Below are 24512 nucleotides of genomic sequence, written 5' to 3' on the forward strand. Positions count from 1 at the left end.
TTAATATTTATCTGACTTGAAACATATATTTTAAAGTATTTCAAAACTGTCTTAAATGAGATTTTTGTAGAGAACTTTTAAAAATAAAATATTTAAGCATATTTTCAATGAATATTTAAGCATTGATTCTCATGCTTCTAGATTAATCAAGCTACAAATTATATATTTTAAGTTCAATATCTGTCTACAAAGTTTCCCAATCTCATGCCACACTATGACACTGATTGCTGTTCATTTCTGTTAGTTGGTTCTTCACCATGCTGGGGAATGAACCCAGGGCTTGGCACATCCTAGCAATCACTGCACCATTGAATTATACTCCCAGCCCAGATGTATGTTTGTTTTGTTCATTTCGAAATACTCTCGCTATGTTGCCCAGGCTGGCCCCGTTTATCCTGGGCTCAAGTGATCCTCCTGCCTCAGTCTCCCACGGAGGCAGGACTTCAGGTGTGTACCACCATGCTGGACTAATTTCTGTGTTATTTTCAACATTTTTGATTACTTCAGTAACTTTTGCTCAGTATGGCATAGTCTAAAAACTGTCCACACAAGACTGTTAGGAAAATAAACGTCAACTATATAGAGTAACTAAAGAAAGGGTACAGGAGAAATGTATAATAAAGAAAATCCTCACATTCAATACCTTTTCCTCCAAAATTATTGCACGTATTTCATTCACAAGTTGAACTGATTTGAATTTCCCTTTATTTTAAATTTTTCCTTACCCAGTCACATACAGGAAACAGAATAAATACATATACATACAATATAGATCTAAAAACTGAAAGTTGAAAATTTTTAACTTTATTTGGTATTTATGTGCCAACTTATTTTATACAATATATGACAGATTAGCTCCCAAAATAGAACACTAGCAGACAATTAATTCAGTAAAATACAAAACAAAGTAAAGTAAAAGCTACATATAACAACTACATACATTAATGCAATTTAAAAATACAGTGAAATTTTACTGTCAATCCCATTTTAATTCTCAGACCATTTCAACTACATACCTTCTTTGTTAATTGCTTCAATCTTGGCAGGGTAATAGCGACAGTCTGTCCAACGAGCCAGAACTTCTTCTCCAGCTTTAAAATCCTATTTTAAACAACTTGTAATATCAATTCCATGTATAATAAATAAGCATTTCCTTAACAAAAACAGAATTTTGTCGAATTTAACAGAATACTTTTAAAATATATCATTACATACTTAGCAAAACTAGCAAACAAAAAATGCCTGCTACTTACAAAGAAATCTTCCTCTTCTTTTAGCCCTTCTTTTCTTAGTGCAGGTCTCTCAAGGGGTCGCAATCTATTGCTATCCCAGTAAATCCATTCGTCATAACGATGACTCCAGCGCTCGAAATGGACTAACATCTTGCCCTCTTCATAGTCGATTTTTTCAATTCGTGATGGGTACCTCAAAAACAAAAAAGTTTCAAATCAAGAGAAAATCCTTACATTTGTTTATACAAGGTATTAAACAGAAAGATGCCACTTAACTAATGTTTACCATTAAAACTATGAGCAAAACAATATGTTCATATTTTAAACTATCAAATCCACAGTTAATATTATAATTACTGTCTTTTATAAATGAATGCTCTCAAGAACTAAAGAAATAAACCCTTCAATACACTCTAAATAAAAATTAAAATTACCCTACTATTCTGGGAAGCAATGTCAATGTATCAAGAGATTTAAACACAATCTTCCTTTTTTGACCCAATAATTCTTATTCTGAAAGCATATACACAAAGCATTATTTTGTAATAACAAAGAAAATAGAAACCATCTAAAAATATGGCTGAAAAAACTGAAGCCTGTCTGCAGTTCCATGAACTATGGAATATTTACTAAAGGAAACAGTCCTTAAATAGGATGCTTACAAGTAATTTAAAAAACAGAAAAAATGTAAAAACTAAGCACTAACTTTAGAATTATAAATATGTAAACTGTGTTTAGAAAAAATACAAATATACCAACATGTACATCTGTCTCTATATGCCTAAATGCACTTTTCTTTTTATTTTTTTATACTTTCTAGTATTTTATAATAAGTAGCTACAAAGGTTAGGAAAATCTAATAAAACCTTAAATTTAAAAATATAAAAATAATATATCACTATTCTGCCTTCACATGTGAAGATTTTTCTATTCCAAAATAGAAATTAGTTCACTTGGAATTTTTTACAAGGAAAATTGCCTCATCATTTCTAATGTACTGAAATGAATGTTCAAAGATGACTCAACATTTTGTAAAAGTATGATTTAATACATTAAGAACTCAATAGCACATGGGTGATGATTCAACCATAATAGTTTATCTCATATGTTTGCTAGATTTTGATTACAAATGTAGAGTCTTTGTTTTCCCTATTGAAAATTGGCTTTAAAGTCACAAAGACCTTACATAACTTTGAAATTACCACTTGTTTTATAGATCAATCATGTCATGTCATTCAAGATCTTTTATGAATCTTTCTCTGAAATACAGAGAGAGATACACCTTGTTATGTATACCTTCTATGTACTTTCTTACTTCTTTGGCAGTCAGCTGTATGTTTGTCTGATGATACTAAGCTACTTGCAATTTGCTTGAAGGTACCATGCTCCATCCTGTGCTTTTGTGCACTATGTTCTTTCTATCTGGCCTTCCCTTCCTCAGTATCCTGTCAAGACTTGTTTTAATGTGCAGCCAATGTTGTGAAGACCTCCCTACAGTGTTGCTCTCATAATACTCATCATGTGATTATCATCTCTGTACAGGTTCTCAAACTGGGTGCTGTAAAGCATTTACATCCCTTGAGACACTGAGATCTGTGACACTGAATAAAGATCCTGAAGTCAAATAAGGTACGAATATACTGGATTTAAAAGTTAAACTATCTTCTTTACTGAAAGACTTCTTGGTGCTACCAAAAAGATGGAGATGGAGATAAAATATTCATTTTACCAAACTTAGGTATTACTGAATATTAATATTTTTCAAGAGAGTATATAGCCAAGGAATATGATTCCAGAATGCTCCTCAGTCTGTACTCCCAGAACCTGGCACAGTGATAGGACATACAACAGGCACTCAGGGAGTATTCAGCATAAAGAAGTGATGTTACAGAAAGACAATTTGCATGTTTTTCACAACTATGAAGGCTGCTGACTCAATTTTAATCTTGGAGTACTTTGTTATAGAAAAGTATAACAAACACAAAGAAATCCAGATAAACATACTGCTGAGGAGGACAAGCCCACCCTGCACAAAGAGCCAAGGTTATGATGCTCGTATTTTCCAGTGTTGCTCTGGTTTTCTGTTTTTGCTACTCTGGTTTTTAAAATATAAAAATTATCAAAAGCATCAAAGGAAGCCTAGAACAAGATTGGCTAACCTTTATTTTCAACATTTGCCAGCCATTGAAGTACTATGAAGAGATTTTCTATCAATTACAAAAATTGATAAATTTCTCTCAAAAATGTAAGATTTCACATGCTTACTTTACCACTATCTTTTAATTTCTGAATAGTAAGGGACTTACTGTGTAGTTCCCTTGAAATTCTAAATGGATGCAGCTATACATATTTAAAACATTTCTCAAAGTGAGGAGAATCCACAGTAATAGATTTAAATAATCTCTATTTTTATAAAATGATTCAATTCGCTAAAATATCAGAATATAAACGACTTTAAATAATGAAAATCTAAACTGCATTCTTAAGTAACTTATGGTTACTTAAATATTTCCAATTCTGCTGGCTGAGAGGATGCCTGATGCAACAACCAGTCTACAAACTGAATTCTAGGAGCCTCTTTAGAAGTCACAGCATGTCACACTCTGTAATTATCTACAAACTGCTGTGTAAACTTGAGAAAAGGCCAAAAGTTAAATAAGTAATATGATACCTAGGATTAATATAATTTTAACTTTTATAAGATCTACTAGTGAAATTTTGAATCTTAAATAAAGGTATCAGAAATATTACCATTATCAAGAATGTCCAAATTTCTGTTCATTCATGCAACATATACTTGAACAGCTAATAAGACTAAGGCACTTGCTAGGCACTGTTGGTAGATACAAAAAGAAACATAATTAACTTCTACCATCAAGAAGCTTATTATCTTTAGAGTCAGATGAGAGAAAAAAATGAAGCATTTATTGTCATGTGAATGTCAAGGCTCTACAAGTTTTACTTACTGCATGTCTCAACTGTCCTTTATATGCATTTTTCATTTGATCTTGGTAACCACCCAGGGAATAGATAACATAGTCCCAATTTAACACATGAAGACTGGTCCAAGATTACATGATACTGCATTGTTCAAAGGCAAGACTGACTGGCACAAGTCTATGTCCCATGCCAGTAGGAGAAATGAGAAAAGGCCTATCTCTCAGTGATGATATTATACACAGTAAAAATAGTAAGTGCATACAAAAGGTTTATCTAAGATTCTTTAATAATTCAAAGAAATCAGGGAGTCCATTGAAGGTTCTTGGGAAACATTATCCATATTGAACCTAGTAGGGGACTTTAAGATTTGAGACTTAAATACAATACAATGTGAAGAGTATAGCATAATTCATTTACTCATGTTCATTTAATTTAAATCATTTATGTAACTCTGGGTAACAGTAGCCAATGTGGATTCAGAGTCAAGTAGGAGGTGGGATCTGTCCTCAAGGGCCTTGTGTTTGGAGACTGAAGGGGTGCTTAACAGAAACAGTTATATTCCCTTTCACCAGATTACATGATTAACAGTAAGATGTATAATGGAAAATAGTGAGTACTAGATTGGACTTGCTAGCTTTCTACAAACAGATAGCAGGGAGTCACTTGAAGTTTTACTTTATTTTTCACTTCTACCTTAAGAAAAAAATCATAACATTGAAATCTTTGCAATACATATAAAGTACACAAAATAGCATTTTAACATACAGTGCTATATAATAATAAAATGATTTCCCTGTTCAAGCAGATGGCCTATAGTAATAATGTTTGGAAACACAGTGAAGGAAAAATACTGTTGAACAAATGTATTCACAACTGTTTCCCATCTTGAACTACAACATTATTTTGATGCACTGTTTATGCTTTACTATAATTGACTACAAACTGAACCTAAATTTTTCTTACTGAATTTAGAAGATGTTGTGTTGTTTTTGACTTTTTTTTTTTTAATGCTGAATCATAGAAAGCTGTTAAAGAACAGTGATTGGTCTCAGTCTCAGAAATTTATGATGATAATTTATGTTGAAAATATTTAAGAAACTGGGAGCCTGGGGTTTCAGACTTTAAAGTGTCAGAGATAAGCAGCCAAAACAATGATTACAGATGAGAAAATTAGAAACAAATTGAGCATGAGGTAGCAATTCACAAGGGTTCAACAAAAAGAAATGAAGAGAAGGTAACCTCACTAGAAGTATGATTCCTCAAAGAGAAAATTTTACATAGAGTTCTTTTATCCCTTTTCTTGTGTTACTGCCAAATACCATAAAATTTCCACTGTGTACCTTCCCTGGTGTAATACCACTTATACACTCATTGTTTAAGTGACGTTTACTTGTGTACAAAATAAGGTAGTGCTCCACTGCTCTGGATGACATTGCTCTTATGTCTTTTATACTTGAATCCTGAAGAAGAGTTTATCTTGATCAAACTTAAGGAAAAGAATTCACCCTATTAACTTTTTTCGGAGGAGGTGGAAGGTCAACGGAAATAAAGAACAAATCCAAATACTCAGAAGATTTTAAGATAATCTTTGTTATATTTAATTGACCCTTTTTGAATCCAAATTCCCTAATGGTCACGTTCCTGTGGCTGTAACTACAAATAGAGCAAAGTCATCACAAAAAATAAAAATTATTTTTACTTTCTCTGAACTCTAATAGATTTTTATTGCCTTACTTATATACTGTCATTTTAACACTACGACAGGTACTTCCAACATACAGAAGATTGTTCAGACAGTAGCAATATCTATAAACTCTGAACTAAATCCACAATGAATAAGAACCACACACTAACCAAAGTTAGCTACACAATGAAAATACTGCATCAGCTCCTTACAGTATCAACACCCAATGTTGTCAAAACACAAAAATATGAGAAACCTAAAATGGGAATTACCACTACTGGTGAACTCATATACTGGCTCACACTGTTCACTATTTAACCCAGGCAAGTCTTGACTCATCCACAAGAGGATCTCAAAATGCCTGAGGTTATATGCAAGCAAAATACTGTTTATTAGTGTGGATATGTATGAACAGTTTTAAAGGAGGACATTCCCAGGTTTATGCAGATTTCAAGAGCCCATGGGCAAACAAAAACTTCTGGAAGGCAAGATCATCTATTAACATTCAAACTATCAGTAGTCCCTTATTCCTGAGTGAAAGAGGAAAAGAAAGGTGAGCAGGCAGTCATATCAGAAATATCAACTGATATATTAATAAATAATGTTTGTTTTATTATTACTACATTGCTTTGTAGTCAATGTTGTAACAGTAAAACAAACATTATTTAAATTTAAAAAATTCATTCTGATTGGTCATCCTATTTGATACATCTAGATTTTGACCAGTACTGATAAAAGAAAGTCAACAATAAGAGAAGGACAAGGGAAATTCCCAGATATACTTATGGTCTCGAATCTCCTGCACTTAAACTGAAGTCCAATCAGTACAATCCACTGAGCAAGGTCAGAATATGTTGCCAAATGTCCTAAAGACCATTAAAATTCATGAAAAAGATTTGAGTAAAGACTAAGCAACTATTTGAACAAGTGTCATAGCAATTAAAAGGTGAAAGAATTTTTAAAAATTGCCCTGAGTTATTCAAATTTTGTTTGTGTTGATAAGACAATAAAAGTTCTGATATAAATTTAGAAATCAACTGTTTCCTATTAACTTCATTAATCAGCAAAGAAAAAGTGAATCAAATAAATTAACACAATTATAATCTACTGTAATAACTAGTAAAGATACATTATACTAGCATATAACAATATTTTTAAAAGAATGCTCTCAGAGCTGGGGTGTAGTTCAGTGGTAGAACATTTGCCTACTATATACAAGGTCCTAGGTTCAATCCCCAATATGGCAAAATATAAAAAATAAAAAAATAAAAATTACTTCATGGACAAAACTGTTCTTTAAGATTTATAGGATGATAATGTATGAAATATGACAAACATAATGTAAATGTTAGCAGAATCCTAGGGAGTTAGGATTAACAATTCAAAAAATTTTGCAGATAAGAACTTATTTTAACATGGTGTTCATTCAAAATAACTAAAACATATCATAAGAGCTAGAAATAAAAGGTTATTTGTCAAATAAAAATTAAGGTAGACTGTGATCCTAAGTAAACACAATATTCTTGTAACCTAGTAACTCTTTAATGTTTTCAGTTTCCTAGAAGCACTTCAAATTTACATACACTTTGTGATTTTCCTCACCTATTCATCTACTGATTTTACCTGCAAAGACAAGGTAACCTAATATTTTTATACTAGAATTTTAAAATTCAGTGCTTTTAGACACTGAATATTAATTTATTTTACACTTAAAAAACACTGAAAAACCCTTTTGATTTATTCAAAGTTGAGATTTCAAAATGAAACACAATTAAAAATAATCTAGAATTTTAAGAACATTCAAGATAATAGCTCATGGGTCAAAATCACATCTTCTACAACTCTCTAGGGTCTAATCTATTTAGACTATTTCTCAGCTCTTCCTTCTAGACTGTGCACTAATCCCCAGAACACACACAGGTAGGGCCTATGCCACGACCTTTGCACTTTTTACCTCCTCCTACCATCAGACTCCAGAAACCCCTCAAAACTCTCCTTTTACTTTGCCACAACAGGCTCTCCCCATCACCAGCACTGTACTCCAAGTTTATGCACTTCAATTTAATTTTTTCAGCTACAATCAAACTTTTCACTACTTAATTATGCCAGCAAAACTCAAAATTCTAGCAGGATGAAGTTGCCTAATTATATTTCTTAATATTTAGCAATTAAATATTTTTTACTACACATGTGTTTATATCCCTTATTGATTAAAGTTTCAGAATACTAATTTCTCTTCCATTTGACTTACCTTCTTAAAATAACTAACATTCACATTGCTAATACTAAAGTTAGTGTTAAGTGCCTAAAGTGGCAGGAAACATGCTAAAATCAAGGTACTGTCTTGCTTAATACTCTGAGAACGCTTTGTGTAAGGTAGTATTACTGCTCCTGCTTTTTCAACCAGGTTACAGAGGTTCTGAAATGTTCAGTAACTTGCATCATTTAAAGAGGTAATAGTGCTGGATCCCTGAATTCAGGTTTTGCAGTCTCTAAAGACTGGATGTTCAATCACTCCAGATTCTGCTCTAGCAACTGATGATACTAAAGTCATCTCACTTACTGCAGAGTTTTAAGTTTAGCAGGCTCTTAATAAAAGATAATAAAAACAGATTAAAAAAATAAGAAAAATCAAATTAGTTTGTTTCCTTCAAATTTAATCTTCTGCTTTTTATACAAATAACATACCTAAAGTTGGTTTCTGTTAGCTCAAAGAATACAGAAAACAGATTTTATTGTATTTTGAAAAATGCCTACCTCTACACAAAATGAGTAAGCAAAGAAAAAAGACCTATTTTATTATTAAAATTTCTCAAAACTAAAGAAGTACTTACTGCATTTCAGGTCTTCCGAAATATGAAATATCACACTATTAAAATGAATCACTCTGAGAAAATAATGTAGCTTAACTTTTGCCACATTTAAAATCTGTCATTATGTAAATTTAAAAATTAAGATAGGAAACCTAGAATGATTTGTTATAGAACTAAGAAAAATATGACTTTAAAACTGAAATTTTTAACGTAGGTTAATAAAGATCATCTTTTGTTCAACTCATAAGTCAAAATTCATTTGTCTTAATTTTTTGGTAATAATAACCATATATTTCAAGATAACACCAAATATATGAGTTCATTTATTAAAAGCCCACCAAAATTCAATAAACTTAGTATATTACCGTTTGCAAGTAAATACCTATGTTAGATACACATACACACACACACACACACACACACACACTTGCACTTACCAATTTCTAATTTAATAAAATGAATATTGCTATGCTCTGTGGTAAATGATGGTAGGGGATGGTCAACAGTACTAGTACTACAAAATATAAATTTACAGTTTTAAAAATACTAAAAAACCAGGACCCTTATGAAGCTTAGCAAAACTAAACTGCCTTTTCAGCTTACTGTTAATTTATTTTTAAGAATTATACTGATATTTAAAACAAAAAATTAAAACTAATATTTTCTCCCTCAGCTTAAAATACATCATTTAAAAACAAAAATTAAAAACACTAAGTATCTGCAGATGCCAGTTCTGTCAACTCAGCAAAACTAAAACTGCAATATACTCTCTTTACTAGAGAATATATGTGGTAGTTAACTACCACACATAAACTGTTTCCCAGTTAGTGGTTTTAATCAACCCCACCACCAAAAAATAAACTATTATCTATGTGATGTGACTAGAACGAAATCTCACAAAACATAATAACAACATTCTGCAGGAATGATGCAATGAATACAGAGATATAAGTGTGTGATACATGACAGCTGCACTTCAACCAAATGTCAGAGAAGCAAATAAAACTGTCTTTTCTCTTAGTCCAATCTTTGCCATCATACGAAAAACACACACACCACAGCAAAATAAGCTTAAAATTCCTAGATTTTATATTTTTATAAATTTATGAAGGAGGCTAGGAAATCATCAGTTTGTAAGTTTGTAGGTTTGATTCTAAGGTAAGCTCAGAAGAAGGAAGCTTTCTAGAATACAGAGACCTAAAATTAACCTGCCTTGGGCAAGCTCTCTAATTTCAAGGAGCAAGAGTTATAGAGCCTTGATGAACTTCCAGGGACAATCTTGCCAGACACATACATACAACTAGATTAAGTGGGCAATCAAGATAGCCTGTTTGCTGGGAAGGATGGCACATGCCTATAGGCCCAAAAAATAGAAGGCGTCCAAGTTCAGGAGTCCAAGTTCAAGGACAACCTGGGAAACTTAGGGAGACAATGTCTTTTATAAATAGGGCTGGGGATGTAGTTCAGTGGTAGATCACTCCTGAGTTCAATGCCCAGTACTGGGAAAGGAAGGAAGAAGAGAAGGACAGAAGGAGGGAGGGAGGGAAAAAAAGAAATATGGTCTGTGAACACTGAGCCCATTTAGCTAACTGAGATCACAGCTCCAGGGAATGAGGCAATGTGTCATAGTGAAAAGCTCACCATTTGGAGCCCAAAGGCACTATGATCCAAATGCAAGCCTCTAGATTTTTGTTCCAAATTACATTCAATTTTTTAAAAATTTTAATTATATATGACAAGAGAATGCATAACAATTCATATTACACATATAGATTTTATACTTTTATGAATTTATGAAGGAGGCTAGGAAATCATCAGTTTGTAGGTTGTACAAAAAGTAGAGACACATCTTCACGTCTTCATACATGTACTTAACTGTTTTCTCTTCTAAAAAACCAACTATATGTGACTTTTCCTTGTCTAGCATACTTCTGCCTTGGGTCTGTTATTTTCCTGTCTAAAAATGAGATTAAAATATAAGTGAACTATATAAAAGAAAATAAATTTAGAATCAAAGGACCCGAAAGATCATTTAAAAAGTAACACTGACTGAAAAGACATTAAAACAGAGAAGAACCTGACTTCCAGTTAAATTTTTTCCCTGGTATTCCTTTTCTCTCCTTTTCTTATACAAAACTATAAGAAAAAAATTAATAAGAACAAAAATCACAGTGAGACCAGATGTATTTTAAAATAAATAATAACTCTATTTCCCCCTATTTCTAATTTTGCTTTTCACACTTTGTGTTTTGGAGGAGGAGGCAGTTCTTTATCATCATTAAAAGGAGTATACAAGACTTTGCAGATATTTTAAAAACTTAAGAACTAAAATGTCTGTACACTGGTACGCATCTGCTTGATGATTAGGCTGGATGGTTTCATATTTGACTTTTGATTCAAATTTTATGATTATCTGGATGTGAAAATGTCTGAACTATATAAAAAAAAGTACATGCAATTGCACACCTTTTCTGAAATTAGGTTTTTAAGGTAGTTAATGAGTCAACAATGATTACTTTTCAACTATATACAAATTTAGAAAACCCACATATAAAGAGACAAATATTTTATTCATATTACCAAAAGAACCTATATTTTACATAAAAGTATTCACCTGATGCTCCTACAATTTAAAAACTCATCTAATATAAGTATTATTTCATAATTAAAAGTCAATCCACATATTTCTTCTCAGGAGTATTCTCCTACCCTAAATATAGATCATACAACTTATCTTTACTAATGCTTTCCTTTGAATATCTTAGGAAAACAATAATTTTTTTAAAAATTCAGAATATATGTATTTTTTTAATTAGAACGTGATTTGTACTTGCTACAAATTAATTTCCTCAGTTTTCCCACACTATTAAGATTCTGCTTATGAACATCTTAAAAACTCACATTTGCAAATGTTCCATACAGTTCAAAAACCTCCAAATGTGTGGAAACAGCATTTGCCAATTCAAATTTATACTGTTCTATCAAACTCTGATACTTGGAGACATCTCCACATTTTTTAATCTTTCATTTTCCTTTTCTTTAGATCTAGAAGAGAATTAAATAGAAATATTCCAAAAGAAGTCAGAAGAGCATAACTCATCTGAATATTTTCAATTGACTCTATACTTCAAATTTGTTTAAGACTAACACCACAGCATATTATTTGTCGTGTTTTCATAACTAAATCATTTTCTACATAATAACTAGTTTAATTTCAATCAAAAGACAGAAGTTAAATCAGTAGTCAAAACCAGTTTTACCACTTTCATCACTGAACATTTTTGGAATAATGAGACACTTTAATATTGGCAAGGGTGCTCTATAAACTATAAAACTTTATAGAAATGTTTGATTGTCACCAAGAAGACTGCTACAGCTTTTTTCAATGATATGGCTTTCCTACAATTCCAGGCCACTCTATATAAACACTAAAGCTTCATTTAAAACCTTACATACTTAAATCTCAGATCCCCAAATGATTATTTTTTAACTCTAGCTCTTCCCTTGAATTTGCTTCAAGCTTTATATTTATGTATAAATATATATAAATTATACACATTTATGTATAAATGTATGTAATTTAAAGTAAGTTTAAATACTTAAGTTTATTTGATCCTTAAAATCAATCTGTAAATAAAAGCCAGTAATTCTGCTTCTATTTTGCTAATAAGCAGACCATTTAAAGATTACTCATATTTACAGGGTTAATAACTCTCTGAATTTATTATGTCTCAATTTAAAACTATCCACTTATAGTGTCTCCAGTATAACTTCAACTCTGCACCTTCTGCTTACCAAAATACATTCCTGTATCAAAACACCTCCATCATTTTGATTCTCATGCTATTACTGCTTTCAAGGTAATATAACAGTCAATGTCAAAGTTTGGATGGACAGAGGTTATAGTGGAAAATATGATGGAGGTAAGACAGAAAACAGGTGCCTGTGTCAATTGAACAGTAGTATGTTAAAATCCTTATACTGATTATTCAGTTAAAGAAAAAATTTAAGTAAGACTACAAAATTTTCAAAAATTTTAATAGTGCACACTAGGAGTTAGGTTTAGTCTAGAAGAGATCCAAGTATCAAACAACAAATATTAGAATGAAAATGACTAATCGTTCAATGGCTTATCAGGTCTGCCCCCATTAGTACTGGAAAATAATCAAGCCATCAATATTTTCTTATGTAGCTATAAATGTAATTTGAAAACAAAAAGTAATAAATCCCTACTTTAAAAAAGCTTCTCTTCAAAAGTAAGATATCTTCCTGAACTTTAAGAAATATGTGATATGGTTTGTTTAAACAGTAATAATTTACTTTTCCTAAAACAGAGTGAGTCTTCCTACTAAACAAATCTTAAACTAAGGGAGCTTAACTTTAGTTTGTTTCTGCCTACTACATTTAGAGTTTATCCTTTTATTCCTAGGGACACATTAAAAATTATTTTTTTCTTCTTTATATATGAAAATACTTCTACATACAGAACAAAGAAAACTGGTATTCTGAGTATTCCACTATCATTAGGCTCCTTTTGCATTTCTCTTTAAAAGGAAACATATCAACATTTGATAAGTAAGTTCATTAATAACAGATAAACTATTCAGTGTAAAGTACAGAAACAGCAAGATTTGCATTCTCTACCAGTCCAATGACTACAACAGTTAAACTACATTTATATCAAATATAACTCAATACTTTTCAAATTGATCTGAATAAATCTGGAAGATGAAGCATTCAATATGGTTACAAGAAACACTGTGAAAGAAAGGAGGAAGGAAGGGAATTATTTCTGTATATTTTTAGTGATTAACTATTCTGGCCCTTATGAGAATGTCAGTTTCTCAGTAATCAAATAGAATTGATACAAAATACAGAATGGCCCTTTACAAACAGAATAATATAAAGAATAAAGCTTATCTCATTTAAAAATAAAACCTATTAAACATTAAGTCCCACAGAAATATTGTGCCACATATAAATTAATCTCAGCAATTTAAAATTGCTCTGTGGTAAGCCACTTAACAATTTAATACTCACCTAAGTCTAAGTAGTTCTTGAAACTATTGATATTGAAAAACAAAAATCACAAGAAAATTATTTATTTGAATTATTCAGAATACGTATATATAATTCTCTTACTTCGTTTTTAATCAAGGAGTTACCTGAAGCAGATGCTCAAATCTTTATATGAATGAATTCATGAAAATTAAATTGTCAAAAAGTTTCATGATGATCATATGAGATTACTCAGGCTAATGTTTACTTCAAACAATCATTATCACTGGGGTCATTAGATTAAATTTAAACTTCACCAATTGAGGACACACATGACATCACTCTTTCTAATAAGCACTTAGAAATTTCTTGGTGAGAAGCTACAACTTTCATTTGTTCTTTGAAATTCCAAATCATCTAGAAACCCAGAACACTAAAAAATATATTTAGGCATAGTTTTAAAATAGTTCTTTTTTTATAGTCCTTATCTTTCAACTACTGAATCATAAATTTTAACAGCTGTTGGTTTATAAAACATATCACCAACAGAAATAAGTTTCTCACCAATACTAAAGTTATGTTCATCTCTCTGAAAACTACGGAAAAAACTAATGAACTACATGCTTCTTCAACAATGGAAGCAAGCTCAGTTACAACTCTGTAGGTTGAGAAACCTAAGAGAATATATTAATGTAGGTTAACTAGTTAATACTAAAGTCAGTAACTTAAATACTTAAAATTAACATCAAAATCAAAAACTAAGTATTATTTCTATACTCATTTTATGACAGAGATTCAATAGTGTGCTTCACAGTATACAGCTCCTTTTGGCCAAATGAGAGCCAAAAATTCCAATTACTGCCTAAACTGCTATCATCTGTTACACAGTCTCAGGCAATATTCTCAATCAGGAACATTTCATTGCCTCGCCTTCTCCACCATCCCTCATTGGTGGACATTTGACAATATCTAAAGATACTTTATTGTCACTAATAGGAAAGATTTACTGCCTGGTTCCCAGATGTTTTTGAAGCCCTCCAGAGAACAATTATGTACACTATCCACCTGATAAGAGTTAGGAGACCTCTAGAAAGAACCTCGAGATGCCACTGAGGAAAAGGGGTGTAATAACTATGCCTGTCAACCTCAGATGTTGCAGTGTCAACAGTCCTAAAGCAGAGCCCAAGATCAAGGCCATTAAACTGAGGGTCAGGGAAATGCTGGGGTCTAAGGTCAGATATTAAAGAGACAGAAACCCTTGACTAAAGTCAAATATTACGACTGAACAAATTTTTGTCTGCCATTGCCAACTCAGGAAATTGACTTAGTGCAAATCAATCAAAAGCAAATGTGTAACATGCCTACTATGAAGTTGTAGTGAAAGAAAATGTCAAAATGTCTGCTAAATAACATCCTGGAGTTGCTAAATCACTAGACTCCTCACCAAAATAAACAGGCTTCAAGAAGAACAAAGGCAACCCAACTCTAGCAAGGGGACTTCTCTAATGGTTCTCTCAAATCGAGGCTTGAAAATGCAACCAAGAGGACCTCTACCATGAGCAAGGGCTAGCTAGCCTGAATAAGGATCACATTCCTGAGGTGGAGGGGAATTACCTTTATATCTTCTAGAGCCCAGTGACCCTACATGTTGTTTCCCATCCTTCTTTGGCAGGTGGTGGTTTTATACCTGTTTATGTACTTTTCTGACATCATGTATAAAGGATATATTAGGGAGGGTTAAATTTACCACATACAGCAGATGGCCACACAAGAGAAGAAAGCAGTGTATGGAAGGAGTGCCCATCTAGTTTGGGAGATAGTAACAACTTGTTCTAGGTTCTGCCCTTCAGGAAAGGAGAAGGTTAAGTGCAATTTTGGTTTTAGGTGGGATGGTAAAGAGTGGAGATATTTCTGAAAGTGTATACTATGAAAAAAATACTGTGCTAACCATTAATACACTCAGTAGTATGAAAGACCACCTCTGATACAGGACAAGAAAACAGACCTACCGAAATTTATCTAAAACTTGGGAAGCTTATTATCTGAATTAATTTCCTCTTAACCTCTCTCAACATAACTCATGTTAGGTATACTAAGTTAGGTATACACTCTAAGTTAGGTATATACATAACTCATGTTAGGTATATTAAGTTAGGTATACACTCTGTACAACCCATGTAATAGACAATTATTTTCAGTTCTCAAACACCTAAAACGATTACATGAAATAATTGACTAAAATTTTTAAATGCTAAAACTGAAAACTAAAAACCAATGCACATGTATTTAAACTGTGATTATAATAATGCTTCAGCTACTACCAGAAGAGTTAACAGTAATGTGAAGCTATAGATATTGTGCTTAACGTCAAATTTCTACATTTTCCATACCATTTTTGTAAGTAGTCCAGTGCCTCCAAACGAGCACCAATCTCAAAAGTGATTCCAGGACGATTTGGGGGCTTTTTACTCATCTTGAGATCCTATTCTTCAGTATTTTCTTTTCACTACCTCAAGAGGAAAAAAAGAAAGTTAGATTCCAATGCATAAAATGCACAGGAAATATAGTGTAAGGGAACAAAATTAAACAATTTTTAAAACAATACATGAGATGTTAAAATACTTCCTAATTGTTTTTAATTTGAATGAAGATTACCAACATCTCTAGGTAAAGTACTATGCAACTTGGAGGCACTCCTGATAGGGAATTAAGCAAAAGGACATAGGAAGATAAGTAGTTAAAAAAAGAATAAATAGATGTGCCATTAAAACTTACTAATGGTTAAAATGCTTTAAATTTTAATTTGAAAATGTCCAAGAGAATACCCCAAAAATGATTTCCTATTTTGAAAAATTAAGAAAGCCGAGTGCTCTGAATAATTTTTTAAATTCTTAAGAAAACAAATTAAGTTTTTCATTAATTTCAAAAAATATTTGAGTGCTTTATAATACAAAACATTGGAAACACACAAAGACAAAGAAGACAGTAGACACAGTCCTTGGCCAGTGAGGATTTTGATTAATTCCTCTGGTGACTGGGATGTTTCATTACCTATAAAGCCCTACCTTGGCAGCAGATTCAATTTAACAGGGTCACAACTGAAATTTTTCTTATATTTCATATTTAATAAGGAATAATCCTGGGGATTTTAACTGTGAAAATTTACTTCTACTCTATTTATTTCTATTTCAATATACAGCACCCACACTGATGTTAAAAATGGTAGTGATGTCAAACAAAAAACTACAAAAAGTACATACATACTTCCCTCAAGATGATTCACATGGAGACTATTTAAACTAAAACTATTAAACTTTTGGCCACCTAACACACTTGGGATGGCCTCCTTTTTCACTAATGAGTATTTGAGGACTCTGAACGTGTTTTGAGATAATCTAATCAAAATCTAATAGATAATCAGGAAGTCTATTATTACTGGAGAATGAGACAAATACCTAAAACAATTTTTTTATATTTGTAATTTCTAATGATTATGGTGACTACAGTTTTTTAAAAAGTGGTTTTTTGTTTGTTTGTTTGTTTTGTTTTGTTTTGTTTTACACTGGATTGGTCACAATTTCAAAAGACAAAAAACATGAAATTCTAATTGTCCCTTCCTCTCAGAAAGAATTTGACAGGCAAGGAGGAAAAAATAATATGACTGCCAGCTCCAAAAATTGTGAAATAAAATTTAATAGTCATGGTTTGGGGGTAGCTGGAGACATCCTCTTGGTACGGCCTGAGCAAACATTAGGCCACTAAAGAGTTAACAGGAATCATGGCCAGACTGGGGTTATGGAACACATGTAGGAATATTTTTAATAAAAGTTTTGTTGGTGTGCAACACATAAGGCAGTTACTTAAATGTCTGTGTAGAAATCAAATCAGAATTTTTGCTGTTCTTCACAGGAAGAACTCAGTAAGGGATGGTTAGGCAGTTACACTAACATTTTCTAGGATCAAACTTAGAGCCCATAATAATAATACCCAGTGACACTTAGGAATGAGGTAAATACAGAAAAGGCAAGGTTTCATTTTCTTGTGGAAAGACAGAAGGATGAAGAGAGATTTTAATCAAGTTACTTATACAAAATAAGTCAATCTATTGGAGGAGAAAACTTGAGGCAAAAAGAGAGAAGGCAGGACACGAAGAGGAATAAAAACAGGGAGGAAAGCGAAAAAAGAATAGCAAAAAAATGGAAGGACAGTGGAAGCTATGGGAGATGACAAGTGGAGGGGAAGAGAAAATGGGTAAGACAGACACCAAGCAAGTGGAGCGATGGTCAGAGAATGCCGGAGGGGCCACAGGAGGTGGGAGGTGAAGCTGGACGCAGAGCGGGCGGCAGAAGGGCAGGAAAGGCTGGGCAGGCTGGCCCCAAGCCCAGCAGCCTCCAGGTTTGACAGCCGCCGGCCCTCGGCAGGGGGAAGGAAGGGAGGGGAGAGGGAGCGGCGGCGCCCAGACAATAGGGCCGGCGAGCTGCGGCGAGCGCGGCGGGCTGGGAGCCGGCCGGAGGGCGACACGGCGCGGGGGCGTCCCGGGCGGCCGGGCGGGGGCCGGGTGGCCTCCAGGCCCCGCCGCCGCCTCTTACCGACTCGGCCTCCTCTCCGCACAGCAGCCGGGCCGTCCGGGGCCGAGCCGGGGCACGAGCAGGGCGGCCAGCCCGGGCCTCCGCCTCCGCCCAGGCAGCGGCCGGGGAGGGAGCAGACGTGGGGCGAGCCGAGAAGGCAGCGCCGGGTCGGCCCGAGGTAGCGCGGGAGGGAGCTGGGTCCGCGCCCTCAAGCCCGCTCAGGGTCCGCTGCCATCGCCTCCGCCTCCACCTCCGCCGCCGCCGGCCAGCCCTGACGCGACGCGGGGCCCGGCGACGTCAGCCGCCCGCGACGCACCGGAAGTGGGCCCGGTCGCGCCACGTGACCCACGAGGGTTGGGCTAGGACGGTGCCGCCGATTGGAGGGCCGCCCTGGAAGGCGGGGCTTGGCGGCGGTTGGAGGCGGCTCGCGGGCGGGCCCCAGACATCAAGGAGGGAGCTGGAGCTCTAGGCGCCCATTGGCGGTTGTGAAGAGTTGGACCTTTGAGTTTTGAGGATGAAGCCCGAGGATTGTTATTGTTATTCCTCAAGCCCCTCTCCCTAGCACCTTGGGCAAACCTCTATAAATGCACTGCACACTTTTTTAGGTATCCATTCCATTCCACATTAAGAATAGAGCAAATGGTCGCCCCTACAGAGCTAGAAGTGTGAACCCTCCTGAATGCATCCTTCCTGGCAGACACTATGCTGTCAGTCTATCGCATGACAATCACAACTGCACAAGTGTCTTCCTTTTCACAGTCTAGGAGATTTCGTAAAGTACCACAAACATATTACTAAGTGAAGAAAGTGTTGTGCATGCGCGGGCAGGTAGAGCACCCATGGTTACACTGATGGAACTCTTGCAAAGGCTACACAGCTAACGATGCCAGAACTATGTCCCTAAGTCGGCTCTAAGTGCAGGAGACAATGTCCCTGCTATGGGATAATGTCCCTGCCATAAAGAGATCCTACAAGTGGTCACAAAGCAATATTGTCTTTAAACATCTTTTTTTCTCTTTCCACTGTACCACACTGGCTCTCAAGTTTTCTAAGTGCATCATTGCATACAAATGACATTTATATTTATCTTGCTTCACTGTGGATTTAAAATAGTAAAGTAACTCTTTAAGCTTCAATTATAGTAAATTTGGTAAATTAAGCAACCAAATTCATATTCATCCTTTTATTCAACATTCACTCATTCATCACCTACTGTGTTGCTAATAGCTACTGAGCTACACTGAGCGTGGTGATACATAGAAAAGATATAAATAAACAGTATCTACTGGATGTTGGTCTTACATCTGTACTCTTTTCCATGTTTGAGAATTTTCCCACATGATTTCATTAGATCAATGCATCAAATATTCCTAAAATCTTCCTTTATATGCATAACACCCTCCTTAGCATTATGTGTGGCCTTTTGATTTGCTATAAAATAACATTAGAAGTAATCTTTATTATTGCAATGTTGAAAGCCAGTTCACCAAGCTCTCAGTACCTAGTACAGTTTAAAAACAGTATTTGAGATGATTGCTGCTCTACCAACCCAGACAGATTATTATGATAAGCTCAGGACCCACTGATAATCTACATCCGGTATGCAATATAAAGAAATAAGTATTTATTTAAAAATAGATATTTACTTTTTGGGGATTGCTTGTTACACAGCATGACCTTACCAAAACTGATAGTCTCATCCACTTATGAATCATGGAGGCAGGATTAATCTCCCACTAAATAAGATGCAAGTGTCAGAAACTCATGTTCTCAATCTCCCTTGCAGCTAAAGTTCTGGCTTCAGCTATGTTGATTAAACTCTGCTACTGAGGTCTTTGTATCAAAAGTTGCTAATGAAGCTCAAAATAAGGACAAATTTTCTCCAGCATCAGTGACAATACCAGCAATCAAGTTTCTGGTTCTCAATGTAGAGCTAAACCTTGCTGAACCCTGGAAGAACACCTGCTGAAACATAAGCTACTGAGAAAAGAAATGAATGTTATTATATAATGAGTAAAAATTTGAGTGCCATTTAAATAAGTCTCATTTAAATACACAAAGGATAACATATCCTATTCACTGTCCACTACTTGTTGAGAATCCACCTATCCACAAGAGAAGATTTTTCTATTTTAATGAGAACTTTAGTCCTTCTGATAATGCAACTTAAAAGAACAAAAATGCAAATGAGGTCTTATGTTAATAAGTGGCTTGAGTGGATTATATAAACTAGTGCTTCTCTATGAAATTAATATCATCCTCTAGAGGACCCATTGGAAAAGTAGGGGAGGTTGTTATATGACTGGGGCACAGTGCTGCTATTTAGTGAGGAGGAGCCAGGGCTGCCAGACCTCCTGAAATGCACAATGCAGTCTGACACCTTGAAGAATTGCCCCCATGTCATGCAGAACTTTTGAATGTTGGTTCAGACATTCATAGGGTGAACAAAACAGTTTATAATTTTGCCTAGAACTGAGTTTCACATATAAGCCCAAAGTATTTTTGAAAATTTTTAATCTACATTGCAAGTATATAATACAAGGGAAGATTGTACTATTTTTCTAAACATTACTAATAGTTTATTCCATTTTAAGAAGTCACGTTCCCAGTCCATAAGCCACACTTAGTATTTGAGGCACTGCTGAGATGCACCTGTATCAATCTGTGTTTGTAGCTGTTACATTCAGGGTGTATCTATCTAAATTTAGGTGCAAGCGCTTGACTACTTATATCTTTTCCTAAGTCAAGGTTGAATTTTATGTATTGAAATATTTTATTATGAATAATTTCCATTGTATTAGCAATGTTATATTGATATTTTATGTCAATATTAGCATTGTTATATTGATATTTTAAAACGTGTGTGTAGTTTTTCATTTTCAATGAATTTAATTTTAGAAAAGTAGAGAAGAACCAGGCACAGTGGCTGTGGAGCACAACTGTAATCCTAGCAGCTCGGGAGGCTGAGGCCAGGAGTACAAAGCCAACTTCAGCAAAAGCAAGGCTCCAAGCAACTCAGTGAGGCCCTGTCTCCAAATTTAAAAAAATATATACAAAATAGGGCTGGGGATATTGGTCAGTGGTGGAGTGCTCCTGAGATCAATCCCCAGTACCCTCCTCCAAAAAAAAAATAGAGAGGGTAATAGATAATATTAATTCTAAGAGCGGGGGGCTTTAATCTGATAAAAATGACAAAATCCTTACATAGGAAGCCATTCCCTCTTTGGGCCATATGGAGTCTGAGGTCAGGATCGGGACAGGGATACAGAAGAGAGGCAATGTGATAATGACTCCTGAGCCATATAGTGGAGCTGGGTATCATTATGTCCCCTCTCCTCTCTTTCACACAGACACCCTTCTTACAGATGGTTGATGCTAGCCCTCAGTCACTCAGTCTCCAAATATAGAAAGAAAGAACTTACAGCTGTGTTTCAGCAGAACCAAACAAGAAGTGAGCAAATTATCTTGAAACAACAGTCGTTAGGCAGAAATCATGGCTCTAAATTCCTCCAACATTAAAAATACAAATGTGGAACCATAAAACTTCCTGGAATAGTTAACAACTATATTTCTATTTTAAGGGAGGAAAAAAGTTACTACTATACCAGATAATCTGAGTTACATATAAAACACAGGAATGGTACTTTGGGGTGTTTATTTAATATTTTTAATTAACATCAATAAAGACAAAACAACTCAAAGATTGTTTGCTTTTTTTTATTTTTTAAATTCACTAATTTATCGGAGACAGACATGCTACAATGGACACCTCAGGCATGTCTCGCCATTCTAGAAATTTTAAAAAATCTTTGAAAATGGTATTAACATTATTTTCTTCACCTGACAAATAAAGCTCACTTATCTTGCCTCTCTGTCATCATATCCCTTTATTAATTGGAAATGATGGTTGTTCCAGAATTATTCATTGATATTGGGACCTCCAAGCCAAGGAGGAAAGGACAGAGGCACCGTCTTTCGCCAAGTTCATAGAGCATTTTCCACACTTCCAAAGTATTTCTCACTGTTACTTGCTACAGGTTTATATGCCATGTTCTTAGAACAAGCCAATGCTAAGAATGCTGAGACATTTCAGATGACATTATACATATATATGTAAGTTTATGTTTACTATAAGTTCATATGCTATTCAGAAACCACCTGTGCTTCTAAGATATTAAAGATTTTTAGATTTGGAAGAAATTATTTCACTGGGAAGTCCCAGACAAGCAGCAACATGTGACCATACTACATAAAACAGGAAGAAATAATAATGAGAAATAAGTCAAGCGTTCCTTAAACAGAAAAGCATTGCAGATTGTGGAATCTACTCTTGATTCCTTATGGACAAACTATGGGCTCTTCACTTTCAGCTGTTATATTGAAACTTGGCACCTACCCTAATTTTTGTTGTTCTCTGATATCATTTTTACTGAGCCTATCAGTATTTATCAAGCTTTGTCCCACCAATCATCTGCATTAAACTTACTTGGGTTGTTCATTAAAATGCAAGTTATTGGGAACTAATTTGTATTTCAGTTTTGGGGACTGTGTTTTAACAAGTCACCATAAATGATTCTCATGTATACAAGTTTCAGACCTGCAGGGTGGGGTAAGATTCACCTTGTAAAATTTAATGAAAATAGGCTTCAGAATAACCCAAATTTATTCATTGGGGAAATTAATAAGATGAGTTTTTCTTCTGTGTCCATTTGATTCAAAGATCAAATTATAACATATTTCACTCTGTTTCCTAGGAATTAATTTTATTCTGGGTGACAGCATCAGATTTGCCAGTGTAACATTTTAATGAACGTAAGAACAAGTCTTAGAAGTCACTCTCTCACTGGCCTAAATTAAGTTCAGTGCGTGCCCAAACCTGACCTGAGAAGGTGGCCATGGAATTGACTTGTACTGATGATTTAGCTTAGACCTGAGTCTATTTCCCAATCAAGCAGATGAGAGTGGAGACTAACCCAAAACTCATGGACTAAGAGATGGGAGTGAATATGTGATTTAAAGCAAAATTGGGATGCTGCTACTTGAAAGAAAATGAAAGTTGGGTGACAAAAATAATAACTGGTACAAATAATAATTATACTGATTATAATTCCAAATTACAATTTGCTATCCAATAAATTGCAAAATTTTAAAAAATAATTAAATGAGAGGCAAATCTCTGGAGAAACTGAGCTACCATTCATATTCCTGACCTCTTTGGTGTTGGCTTTTAGAGGCAGTCTCTCCAAAACAGAAACACTGCCGGGGTTGTTAACACCGGTGGAACAGGGGTAAGCAGAAGAATGCACCAGCTGTACAAATTAACAGAAACCAACACTGAGTCTCTTAGTGGTCATTGCTTTCCTTGAGAACAGAGATGGCACCCTCAAAGGGAGCAGACAGCATGCATAGATGCATTCGCATAATATTCACACGTTTGTTTAATACTTGGTGTCTTCCTTGGGCTGCTTTATCCAAAGTTCAATAGACTTAATCAAAAAATATATATATATTTCTAACCATTCTTGAAGCCAGGGAGTTCAAGATCAAAATGCCCATCCATTTGGTTCCTGGAACTCTCTTCCTGATTTGCAGCTGGACACTTTCCCACAGTATCCATTGTGTGACCTCGATGAAGAGAGATCTCTTTTATGTCTTCTAAAGGCACTAATCTCATTCCTGAGGGCTCTGCCTTCACGATCAAATACCATCATATGAGGACTGGATCTTTAATATATGAATTTAGGGTGATGCAAACATTCAGTTCATAGCACTCTACAAATTTTTATTTAATTCCTACCTATTGCTGGAAATTCATATTCATGAAGAAAAATAAAACTAGGTACCCATATGAAGGTGACCTGTATGATAGAAACTACAAAATCCAGTATGAACCTAAATACAAACCTGTTTGAAGTAGAGCTCCTAATGGAATAGATTCATTCCGACTCAATAAGTCAGGGAAGAAGACATAAGGAAGAAGTGTTGGGACAATGCTTTGAAGGAGAAGTGATCTTCAAAGGAGGGTTCTCTGCAGACTCTGTGACTAACGATGCCTCATTTTTGATAATTGTGATTCAAGTGCTGACAAAAAAATATGATTATACTTCCATTTCTTCCCATGAGCATTATCTACAATGTGCCAAGTACACTAGGGTTCAAAGAACATAATGATGAATATGCTTAATTCCTGATCTTAAGGCATTTAACAGGGTAGTTCAGTAGCCTAGCATGCAAAGAGGTAATTTGGATACAGTATGTCTTAGCATTGGGGCAACAA

The 24512-nt window shown here is 34.6% G+C and overlaps 1 protein-coding gene across 14 annotated transcripts in view; it reads right to left on the reverse strand.

Annotated features, from left to right (window-relative positions):
* Positions 1–18546, reverse strand: part of Phf20l1 (PHD finger protein 20 like 1) — a 71057-nt gene extending 52511 nt beyond the window's left edge. For 5 of the 14 annotated variants that reach the window (XM_078016684.1, XM_078016683.1, XM_078016682.1 and 2 more), the window contains exons 1-4: positions 18257–18546; positions 16058–16177; positions 1254–1425; positions 1017–1101 (exon numbers count right to left, since the gene is read on the reverse strand). In XM_078016684.1, coding sequence (XP_077872810.1) covers positions 1017–1101; positions 1254–1425; positions 16058–16140 — 340 coding nt within the window. In that variant the 5' untranslated portion in view covers positions 16141–16177; positions 18257–18546. Of the gene's footprint in view, positions 1–1016; positions 1102–1253; positions 1426–3983; positions 4066–11570; positions 11715–16057; positions 16178–18256 lie in introns of those variants that run through there. The other 9 variants (XM_078016694.1, XM_078016693.1, XM_078016692.1 and 6 more) reach the window with 6 other exon arrangements.
* Between the last annotated feature and the right edge of the window lie 5966 nt (positions 18547–24512).

This window comes from Ictidomys tridecemlineatus, chromosome 7 (genome assembly GCF_052094955.1).
Source record: "Ictidomys tridecemlineatus isolate mIctTri1 chromosome 7, mIctTri1.hap1, whole genome shotgun sequence".
In the NCBI taxonomy this organism is placed as follows: domain Eukaryota; kingdom Metazoa; phylum Chordata; class Mammalia; order Rodentia; family Sciuridae; genus Ictidomys; species Ictidomys tridecemlineatus.